Source organism: Heterodontus francisci, chromosome 5 (assembly GCF_036365525.1).
Source record: "Heterodontus francisci isolate sHetFra1 chromosome 5, sHetFra1.hap1, whole genome shotgun sequence".
NCBI lineage: Eukaryota > Metazoa > Chordata > Chondrichthyes > Heterodontiformes > Heterodontidae > Heterodontus > Heterodontus francisci.
Genome location: NC_090375.1, coordinates 183425392 through 183437438, shown reverse-complemented (window position 1 = coordinate 183437438; position 12047 = coordinate 183425392). Strand labels below are relative to the sequence as shown.

Below are 12047 nucleotides of genomic sequence, written 5' to 3'. Positions count from 1 at the left end.
GAGGTTGCAGGTTCAAGCCTGACTGCAGTACCTGAACACATTATGCAGACTGACAGCTTGGAGCAGTATTGGGCCAGTGCTGGATTGTCAGAGTTGCTTTCTTCCTGATGCCATGCCCCCCTGTCTATTCATTAGATGGGTACAGTAGGTATGATACTGGGCCTCTTCTTCAGAAATACTTTGTGTTGAATTTACTGATGAATAAACACCTTTACTATAGAAGCGTGTCTAGAAATAGCAACCTTCTGCATGTTTCTGTGTTGCTCACCATAGTGCTGTTACCTAGCCTTTTTTTTTTACGTTGTGTAACTTGCATGATTAGGATTTCCTGTGGAGATGCAACCCAAGAAGCCTTCATACTGAAGAGATTTATGGCATAGGAGCTGAACTGCCAATTATCTGTAATAGCCATTAATAATGTGATACTACCTTATTGAAGTAAATCCACAAGCACTGGGAAGAGATATAGTGGTAAAAAAGGGAAGCTGAACAGTAATTCAAAAGAATATTTCCTATGTTATCCTCCCTATTTTTTCCATAAAATTAACAGGAGGAATTTCAGAACTCAAGATCCATGATAACAAGAATGTGTTTACCTCGCTCAATCCAACAGAAATAAATGCATTCGTGTTAGTAATCACAGTTAAAAAGTAATGCGGAGTAATGGAAATCATGAAAAGAACAAAGTACTTGCTGGAAACTGCTTTCATTGGATAAAACCACACATATTTTTGTTTCTGTTTTCAATTATTTATTGATAAGTGCAGCAGCTCCTTGTAGAATTTAGCCCTTCCTATCATCCTCTTAACACTTTATCATCTTACACCTTCCTCCATCCAAGAGTGTGGGGCACTCTTCGCTGTGGCATTCTCCATATTTCCCAAGACTATTGCGTGACTAGCTCATGAAAGGTACAATTCAAATAGATGAAGCTACACGATGTCAGTTCTTTCCTCCCCAGTGATGAAACGCTTTGCTTCTGGGCTGCACTATCCAGCTGATCAAAACTGGAAAAGCTCCGGAGCCGCATTTTCTTCTTTGGGTCAGGACCCTGACGACCGGAGTATTTCCGGGACCCGACCTCGTGCTGCGTCAGCGTTGCCGACACAGAGCTATTTTAAAATGCCAAAAAAGTAATTGGCCTGGGAGCCAGTCTGTTGCCCAATTAGAGGCACCAAAACTGTTATGGAGGCGGGAACGGGAAATGGAATGCAATTTTTAAAGGCAAGCAGCAGTCATCGCTGGGCTTGCCATTGCCTATACAAATGAGTCGCCAGGAATCTCAGAGGGCCCGTGTGAGCCTGGGAACGCATCCCCTTGCAGTCCCCCACTGTGCTCCTCTGGTCTCCTGCTGTCCAAAAGGTTGCATCTGCTGCAGCTCATCTATCCAAAGTCAGAGTAACCTGTTCCCACCTACCCTACCTCAGCTAGGCCTTGTGCGTTCACCAGACCTTCCCATGCCAAACCCAGCTGCCCCAGTGATGCCAGCGGGCTCACTTCCCTCTCCATTGTGACATTAAACTCTTCTAGCTGCAGCAATAGCCACACTGAGACTCATCTGAAGCAGCCATGCCTTCCTTGCTGCCTATGAATTAATTTAATTCACGCTTCCAATAGCCCTCATGGCCCGCCACACTTTTCACATCTTCACAACTCTGTAGTACACTTCCTCCCTGCCCTGCCCTGCATCCCCCCACCAGTGTTTTCCCCATTCACAATAAAAATTGCTCACTGATACTGACAAATCTTTTAATGAGCTCAACAGGCACTTAATTGGAACTGCGCCCTCCCTCCCCGCCAGCAGCACTTTGAAAATAGCATCGCATTCCTTAGACAACGGGACCCAGTGCCAACCTCCATAAATGTAATATTCAAATTGCGCTTGCAGCCGTTCCCGCACTCAATCTCGTTTGATGATCCGGCCTCTGGTATTTTTGGTCAATTGTAGCCATGAATCTTGAATGTAAAATGATTTGCCAGAATGTGAAGGGCAGCACAGTAGTGCAGTGGTTAGCACTGCAGCCTCACAGCTCCAGTGACCTGGGTTCAGTTCTGGGTACTGCCTGTGTGGAGTTTGCAAGTTCTCCCTGTGACTGCGTGGGTTTCCACCAGGTGCTTCACTTTCCTCCCACAGCCAAAGACTTGCAGGTTGATAGGTAAATTGGCCATTGTAAATTGCCCCTAGTGTAGGTAGGTGGTAGGAGAATGGTGGGGATGTGGTAGGGAATATGGGATTAATGTAGGATTAGTATAAATGGGTGGTTGTTGCTCAGTGCAGACTCAGTGGGCTGAAGAGCCTGTTTCAGTGCTGTCTCTCTCTATGATAAGGTGACTGAACTACTACAAGGTCACCAAATATACCAATCATTAAGTAAACACTCACCTTCACATATCTTCTGCTGCATTGCTTCCTTAATTCTGTCTATAGTTTCATAATCTTCAGCAAACATAACATAAGTTGTCGAGGGTTTGTTGCCAATCATTTGAAGTTCTGATTCTGTTATTTCAGATCCAACACCGACAGCAAACAGGATTATTTTGTCTGCACGTGCTTCAACAGAAGCATCAACAACATCATCCTGAGACTTTCCATCTGTGACAACAACGGCAATTTTGCTTTTCGCTGTCTTATTTCTTTGTGAAGAGGGAAAAACAGTCTCTGTTGCGAACTTAATAGCACGGCCCGTTTGAGTATTTCCACCAAGGTATTTAATATTTTCTATTCCAGCAATTAATTCTTTATTGGTCAGGAATTGACCAAATGAAATCTCCAGACGTGGAGTGTCACTGTATTGGATAACAGCTACTTGTGTATATTCAGGTCCAATGTCAAATCCACTCGTGACATTAACAAGCCATGTTTTTGCTGTTTCAAAATTGTTGTATCCCACACTCCAAGACCCATCCATGATGAAAACCAAATCATTCACTGCTGTTCTGCATCCTATTGACAAAGTAAAAGGGCTAAGAGTTTATTTAGAATCTCATAACATTAACCAATAAATCACCTATTTAAGTGAAAGGTTACTTCCACTCTTGGCAAATGTTCGTGCCAACAGTTCTTTCAAATCCATATGGAAATTTGACCTAATGTAAGAGGAGTTGAAAGCATAAGTATTGCACAATGCTCCACAATTAGACTTTGTTGGGGTACAAACAACCAGAACAACATTTGATACTTGCATGGTTCCTCTGGTCATTTTGGTCACTATTTGACCCAGATGTCCAATGACTTACCTCCAAAATGGTAGCCATGGCCTCCAAAGGGGAGATAAGGTACAGCAACACGGGCTCACACTAGGTATAATTGTTAGACATTAGAAATATTTAGTAAAGTACAGAACATTCATTTATTTTGGGACTATTATTTTTTCAATAAGTCAATATAACATATTCACAACTCGTCTGAGAATGGAGCTGCCTATGTCAGCCTACAACAGGAGGTCGACAACATCCAAGTCTGGGCTGACAGGTGGCAAGTAAGATTCATGCCACATATCAGCAATGACCATCTCCAACAAGACAGAGCCCAAACACCTCCCCTTCATCCCCAATCCTCATCAACCCAAGGTCACCATTGGTCAGAAGCTTAATCCTATCAATACCGTAGCTATGAGTCAGGCAGAAGCTCACCTCCTAAACCCACTCCAAAATCTACAATGCTCAGAAATGTAATGGAATACTCACTGCTTGCCTGGATGGGTGCATTTGCAAAAACATTCAAGAAGCTGAATACCATCCAAGTTAGAGCAGTTTGCTTGATCAGTGCCCCTGTCACTGAACTCAATCTTCATCCCCTCCACCACCAGCACACTGTGGCTGCAACATGTACCACTTACAGGATGTGTTGCCAAGCTTATATGAACAGTAACTCCCAGCCTTACGAGTTTTACCATGGAGAATGAGAGCAGCAACATCATAAGAACACAATCACCTCCAATTTCCTCTCCAAGTCACACACCGACCTCACTTGGAGTTCTATCACCATTCCTTCACTGTTGCTGGGTCAAAGTCCTGGAATTTCTTACTTGCCACCATAAGGGAGCACAACCACAATAGGGACTGCAGCATTTCAAGGAGGAGGTCTACCACCCCCTTCCCACGGCAATTAGACTAGGCAATAAATGCAGCACTGCATTACTCTCATCCAGACAACAAATAAAAACAAATACAAAAAAAAAACACTGGTGGCATGATTAAAACTGTTCTTGTATCCAGACTAGAAACTTAAGTGTTTCACATAGTGTTTTCAACATCTTTTTCCACATTTGTTTTTTTCTCAAGCACCAGAGGAACCATAGGTCAGAGGCACACTATTCTTCAATACAAACATGGAAATAGATAGTGCCCTTTGCTTTATATAAAACAAGGCTGGAAAGTACCATATTTTAGTTTCGTCTAATATTCTGATGTGCTTTGGAAGCGTAACATAATAGAGTTATAGTATAATTTCAGAACATCCAAACAATGATTGTGTTCGCTACCATATAAATTACAGCCTGTGATAAAGGATTGACTACAGATCTTTGAGTGGGACATAGTAAATAGTGCTGCATGGAGTTCTTACCTGCTCTTATGTTTTCATCTGGCACAGCCCCACTAAATAAATGAGATGACCAATAGATCACCAGAACTTGTAATATGCATAACTTCATTGTACCTATGGAGCAAAGGAAAACAAATATTTTATTGATGTATGCTGCAGTTTGAAGCATATTTTGTAAATCTGACTGCTGAGTAGACCTCCTGAGGAAGTAAAATCCTAATCAGATAGTCCCAGTACTAAAACTCTACAATATTTCATACCCTATGTTTTGCGATTACTCTGTCCTTTATTAAATTTGTTTCAACAGCTTGTATTTATTTATGCATCTTTAATGTAGATAAATGTCCAAGGTGCCTCACAAAAGTATAATTTAAAAAAACTTGTTAATGTTGGTATTAACGACAAGCTAGGACACTGATTATTATTTAGGTACATGTCTGTTATGTATCTGCGAGTCTTGCATATCCTTATCTGTATCACAACTCATATGGATATGTAAATGTTTGTATATGCGAGTGATGTGTGATCCAATATGTTATCTTAGTTTACCCAGATATGTGAGCTTCACACAATAAAATACTACCTAAAAGCATGTTACTCACAGCTACTTAACTCCTAATTCAATCAAAAATATTTCTCCTTCAATTGAAGAAAAATCTCTATACTTCAAGATTCTTCTTTTAACAAATCAAAATATTTAGTCAGAAGGAATTCAGAATATGCATAAAATACTACCCCAATCCAAGAAGCACTATCTCGGATTAATTTAAGGTGAATGTTTTTGTAATATTCTGATACTAGTTAGTCTGACAACAGAATATCTGAGAGATTGACAGTTACGGGAACAGGAGTTTATTTACATGCATCTGACTTCTATGGCTTTCACTTTCACTCTACACGAGGTTCTGTACAAGTTCTGACGGGCTCCACCTGAACCAACTTGGGAACAGTGTCCTAGCGGAAAGGATAAATAGGGTGATCACAAGGACTTTAAACTCTTAAATGGGGGTGGAGGGGGAGGGGGAAGTCAATACAGTTTCAAAAACAAGTAACAGGGCTGAGAGTAAAGAAACAGTCAGGAACCCTACTATAGCATACTAGTTATGTCAGTGGACTGGTAATCTAGAGGCCTGGATTAATGATACAGAGACATGAGTTCGAATCCCACCGCAGCAGTTGGGGAATTTAAATTCAATTAGTTAAATAAATCTGGAATAAAAGCTAGTATTGGTACTGGTGACCATGAAACTACTGGATTGTTGAAAAAACCCATTTGGTTCACTTAAAGGGCTGCGCAGTGGTTAGCACCGCAGCCTCACAGCTCCAGGGACCCGGGTTCGATTCTGGGTACTGCTTGTGAGGAGTTTGCAAGTTCTCCCTGTGACTGCGTGGGTTTTCGCCGGGTGCTCCGGTTTCCTCCCACAGCCAAAGACTTGCAGGTGATAGGTAAATTAGCTACTGTAAATTGCCCCTAGTGTAGGAAGGTGGTAGGGAATGTGGGATTACTGTAGGGTTAGTATAAATGGGTGGTTGTTGGTCGGCACAGACTCGGTGGGCCAAAGGGCCTGTTTCAGTGCTATATCTCTTAATAAATAAAAAATAAATAGTTACATAAAGGGAAAATGGGTGGTCAAGAGCAATGTAGGCCCACTAAAAGCTGAAAATGGAGATATTGTCATTGACAATGGGGAAATGGCAGACATGTTGAACAATTACTTTGCCTCAGTATTTACAGTTGAAAAGGAGGTTAACTTTCCGGAAGTCCCGAAAAAATTAACAGCCGATAGGGGACAGGGACATAATACAATTAATGGAACTAAAGAATACGAAATCCCCAGAACCTGACTGTTTCCATCCAAGGGTGTTAAAGGAAGTAGGGGAGCACATTGTAGATGCCCTAACTATAGTCTTTCAGAGTTCCCTGGATTCAGGAGTGGTCCCTCTGGATTGGAAAGTTGCACATGTCACTCCACTTTTTAAGAAGGATGAAAGGGGGAACCAAGGAAATTACAGACCAGTTAGCCTGACATCTGTGGTGGGCAAGTTGCTGGAGTCTATAATCAAGGATAGGGTGACTGAACACCTCGAAAAATTTCAGTTAATCAGGGACAGCCAGCATGGATTCATGATGGGAAGGTCATGCCTGACAAATCTCATTGGATTTTTTGAAGAGGTGACTAAGATAGTGGACTGGGGAATGTCTATGGATGTTATTTATATGGACTTCCAGAAGGCATTTGATAAAGTCCCACATAAGAGACTGTTAACTAAGGCAGAAGCCCATGGAGTTGAGGGCAAATTATTGACACGGTTAGGAAGTTGGTTGAGTGGTTGGCGACAGAGAGTGGGATTAATGGGTAAGTACTCCGATTGGTTGGATATAACTAGTGGTGTCCCGCAGAGATCTGCGTTGGGGCCTCAATTATTCACATTATTCATTAACGACTTGGATGATGGCATAGTAAATCATATATCCAAATTTGCCGATGATACAAAGTTAGATGGCATTGCAGACAGTCTAGATGATAGCATAAAATTGCAAGGAGATATTGACAAATTAGGTGAATGGGCAAAACTGTGGCAGATGGATTTCAATGCGGGCAAGTGTGAGGTTATCCATTTTGGACCAAAAAAGGATAGAGCAGGGTACTTTCTAAATGGGAAGAGGTTAAGTGCAGTGGATGTCCAAAGAGACTTGGGGGTTCAGGTGCATAGATCTTTAAAATGCCACGAGCAAGTGCAGAAAATAATCAAAAAGGCTAATGGAATGCTAGCCTTTATATCTAGAGGATTGGAATATAAAGACACAGAGGTTATGCTGCAGCTGTACAAAACCCTGGTTAGACCCCACTTGGAGTACTGTGAGCAGTTCTGGGCACCACACCTTAGGAAGGATTAGATTAGATTAGAGATACAGCACTGAAACAGGCCCTTCGGCCCACCGAGTCTGTGCCGAACATCAACCACCCATTTATACTAATCCTGCACTAATCCCATATTCCTACCAAACATCCCCACATGTCCCTATATTTCCCTACCACCTACCTATACTAGTGACAATTTATAATGGCCAATTTACCTAGCAACCTGCAAGTCTTTTGGCTTGTGGGAGGAAACCGGAGCACCCGGAGAAAACCCACGCAGACACAGGGAGAACTTGCAAACTCCACACAGGCAGTACCGGGAAACGAACCCGGGTCCCTGGAGCTGTGAGGCTACGGTGCTAACCACTGCGCCTTGGAGGGAGTGCAACGTAGGTTTACAAGAATGATACCTGGACTACAGGGGTTAAGTTACGAGGAGAGATTACACAAATTAGGCCTGTTTTCGCTAGAATTTAGAAGGTTTAAGGGGTGATCTAATTGAAGTCTTCAAGATATTAACAGGAAAAGACAGGCTAGATAAAGATAAACTATTTCCACTGGTTGGAGATTCTAAAACTAGGGGGCATAGTCTAAAAATTAGGGCCAGACCATTCAGGAGAGATGTTAGGAAGCATTTCTTCACGCAAAGTGTGGTAGAGGTTTGGAACTCTCTCCCACAAACAGCAGTTGAAGCTAGAAATTTTAAATCTGAGATAGATAGATTTTTGTTAAGCAAAGATATTAAGGGATATGGGCCAAAGGCAGGTATATGGAGTTAGGCTGCGGATCAGCCATGATCTCATTGAATGGCGGGACAGTCTCGAGGGGCTGAATGGCCTTCTCCTGTTCCTATCTTCCTATGTTCCATCATTTCCTGTTTTGACACAGACTATTTACATATTCTGCCCAGTAACAACCCTATATTACATTATACTGCATCTCCCCCCAAGTCTCTGATTTCACTTCTCAGAATGTGAATCGCTCTGGTGTTTTTAAAAGTCTGCCATAACACGATCGTCTCTCTTTAAAAGATGTCTGGGGTTTCAAGTCGTTTAGTTCTTCCTTCTCATTTTTTTGTACTTTAGTAAAACTGTTTGATGACTCAAGTTCTTCACTCGGGTTGTCCTCTGGGTTGATGGCTGATTTGCAACTCTGTGGGTTCATCAACTTCTTGAGATGATTATTCCTCTTGTATCTGCTACTTCTTTGTTATCACCACCAATGACCATCTATTTCTTCTTATCATCGCTTGGTCAGTTTGGACAATGTACGACCCTGTATATGGTGAGTGCTCCTTACCTTCTCTGATCTCTGACCCAAACTGATGTCTGTAAGGTTTTTGGTTCTGTGACATCTGTCATAGTTCTCAGATTAAATAGATCTTCCTCTATCCCCCTCACTTTCTCCAAGTCTTCTGCACTCACTTGTAGTTTAAGCCTTCTTGGAAGTATAGGAAGCTGTGTTCTTAACCTTCATCCCATCAACAACTTGCATGCGGCTAAACCATTCTGAAGTGGTTTTGCTTTATAGCTTAAAAATGCTAATTGAAAATCTTCATTCTTTAATAAAGATTTCACAGTCTTTACACGTCTGCTTCACCATTTGCCTGAGGATACCTTGGTGAACTAGTAATGTGAGAAAAGGCACATGCTCTGTGACCCCTTTGAAGCAAACATCCATGCATTGTGACTGATTGTCAGATATCACCATGTCTGGGATCCTGTGCATAGCAAAGATTTCTCAAGAATGTGATTACAGCTTCTGAGCTCTGACCTTGTAACTGACCCACCTCAAATAGTAATCAACAACGATTAAGAATATCTTTGTTATACTCGAAAAGATCCATAACCAGACATTCCCATGGTATAGACAGAAATGATGACGCATTAGTGGCTCCTTCGTCTCGTGATGATTGACAGCGCACATGATGCACCTTGATATCATCTCTTTGATCTCTTCTGATATTCCAGGCCACCAAACTGACTGTGTAGCCCTGGCTCTGCATTTTGTTACTCCTAAATGTCCTTGGTGTAATCTTTCCAAGATCACTAATCTTAGTATCCTTATGATAATTAATCTCTCATCAAATATCAACAAATCATCAACGATACTCAAATGACCTCGTTGCTCAGCATATTGCCTTATATGCTGGCCATCCTGCAAACAATATTCTCTAACTGCTGAACATAGTTCATCATCTTTTTGAGCCTTCCTGATTTCACTCAACTTCTCATTTGTAGCAGGTAAATACTCTGAAGTTGTTAGAGCAAACACTTCAACTTCCTCAAAAAATAGAATGTAACCTCCTTCAGGTACTGCTGATATAATGCATGATAACAAATCCGCTGTTATTTATTGTTTCCCAGTTACACATCTGGTTTCAGCGTCAAATCTCAAATCGAAACTTCTGCACGCTCGGAGGTAGCTTTGCTAGTTCTTTTGTATTTAGCAGAGTAACTAACTGTTCAATCCGTTTCAATCTTAAATTGAAGACCTAGCACAGAGAATTTCTAGCACACCCAAGTTACTGCCAGCGTTCCTTCTTGATGACTGCATATCTTTGCTCTATTTCTGTCAAAGAGCGAGATGCAAAATACACAGGCCTGTGATTCCAATTGCTTTGTATCTGAAGCAATACAGCAGCTAGCCCTGTTTCTGATGCGCCTGCTGTTATAATAGTTGGTAATTTTGGGTCATAATGTGCTAGTATTAATTAAGAAAGAAGTTTCTGATGGATTTTTTTCATAAGCTTCTTGTTGGACCTTTCTCCGACACCAGGCCTTGTTATTCTTTAATAGCTGTCGCAGTGGCTCGTTTTATCATAGCCAGATCTGGCAAAAGCTTTCCCACCTGATTGAGCATGCCCATGAACCTTTGCAATTCTGTGATGTTTTAGGGTCAGGAAATTATTTTACGACTTTCATCTTTTGAGGGTCTGCTCTGATGCCTGATCCATCAGGAATAAGACCTAGAAATTTCACCATTTGTTGTGAAAAGCCACACTTCTCATTCAGTGTTAGACCAGCTTCCTGCAGTCTCTGCAACACTTCCCGCACTCTCACATCGTGTTCCTGCCGACTTGCACCATGGATCAACAGGTCGTCTGTATGATCGATGATCCCTTCTAATACCTCCAGGATTCTGGACATCGTTCTTTGGAAAATTTTCGGTGCTGACGTAATTCCAAAAGGTAATCTGTTAAAATAGAATCTTCCAAAGGGTGTTATAAAAGTCATCAATAGTTTAGAATCTTCATCTAAAGGTCCGTGCCAAAATCCAGTTTGCGTCTAATTTAGTAAAAATCCTGCTTTTCCCTAGATTTGCCAGACTCTCATCCACTGATGCCATAGGATGTATTTCCAGCTCTACAGCCTTGTTTATTTGCGAGATAAGTACACAAATTCGAATGGGAACCATGACTGAACACCATCTAATCAGCTTAGTAACTGGTGAGATAACTCCCCGTTTGGTCATTAGCCCTATTTCTTTCTTAACTTACTCTAAGAGTGGGTGTGGAATTTTTCTCGCTGTTTATAAACACAATGGTTCTGCATCTTCTCTTAAAGGGATGTGATACACTGTTTTTAGTTTTCCCAATCCTTTGAACAATTGAGGGAATTCTGCCCTAACATTCTTTGGCTGTTCCTCTGTACCTTTCAGCTCTTCAACTCTGCATAATAACCGTAAATCTATGCAAGCTTTTCTGCTTAATAGTGAACAAATTTCACTCTTAATATATATCACAGGAATTTCTTTTCCCCAAGAATTCAGAATCATTTTCAACTCTCCTATTACCTTCAGCTCAATGTCTCCAGGTCCGTACAGTTTTTTACCTGTAGGTCTAATGCTCATTTCCTTCAGGCACGGCTCGATGTCTGCCAGTACTGAAATTGCTGCTCCAGTGTCCTGTTTGAATCTTGTTCGATAGCCTCCTACAAAAATCTCTGCCGTCCAGGAATGTTCACATGCTCCATGGATTTCTCCTAGAAATGGTAATTCACCACAAAATACATCCTGTACTTCATTAATTTTATTTTCTTTGGGTTTACTTCTTATATTTTGCAGCCCTGGTTTCTTGCTGTGGCATAACAATTGGATATGCCCCCTCTTTTTACATATAAAACACTCCACTTCTCTGGCTGGGTAATTTTCCCGCCGGTGCCTCACTCAGCCACACCTACTGCAGTGAGATGCTGCTGCCTCTAGATGCTCTTCCTGCCTTTTCTGTCTTTGATCGTCATTCTTTGCCTTCACTTTCTTTAATTACAATGGAGTCTGCTACTTTCGAGATCGGACTCTCCCTGTCCCCTCAAATGACAACACGGTTACATTTTCCACTTGCCTGTTTATCTGAATTGCCGTGGTTAATGTAAGATCATCCCCTGACAGATGATCCGAGATAGCGTCATCTGCCACTCCGACCACCGTCCGATCTCTAAATCATGCTGCAAACTGCTGTATTCCCAATCTTCAGCGAGCTTATATAAATCGTTGATAAAGGAATCAATACTTTCTCCTCTGCTGAGACCGTTTATTAAATTTGGTACGCTCGATGATCACGTTCTTTCTTACATTCAAGTAAGACTCCAGAGCTTTAATAACCTCCTTGTACGTAGTTTTTTCTTTGTCTATGCCCT

At 41.6% G+C, this 12047-nt stretch overlaps 1 protein-coding gene across 1 annotated transcript in view; it reads right to left on the bottom strand.

Annotated features, from left to right (window-relative positions):
* Positions 1–11319, bottom strand: part of LOC137370303 (collagen alpha-1(XXI) chain-like) — a 51216-nt gene extending 39897 nt beyond the window's left edge. The window contains exons 1-3 of the mRNA XM_068032683.1: positions 11244–11319; positions 4568–4660; positions 2384–2944 (exon numbers count right to left, since the gene is read on the bottom strand). Coding sequence (XP_067888784.1) covers positions 2384–2944; positions 4568–4660; positions 11244–11262 — 673 coding nt within the window. The 5' untranslated portion in view covers positions 11263–11319. The remainder of the gene's footprint in view (positions 1–2383; positions 2945–4567; positions 4661–11243) is intronic.
* Positions 11320–12047: the final 728 nt, after the last annotated feature.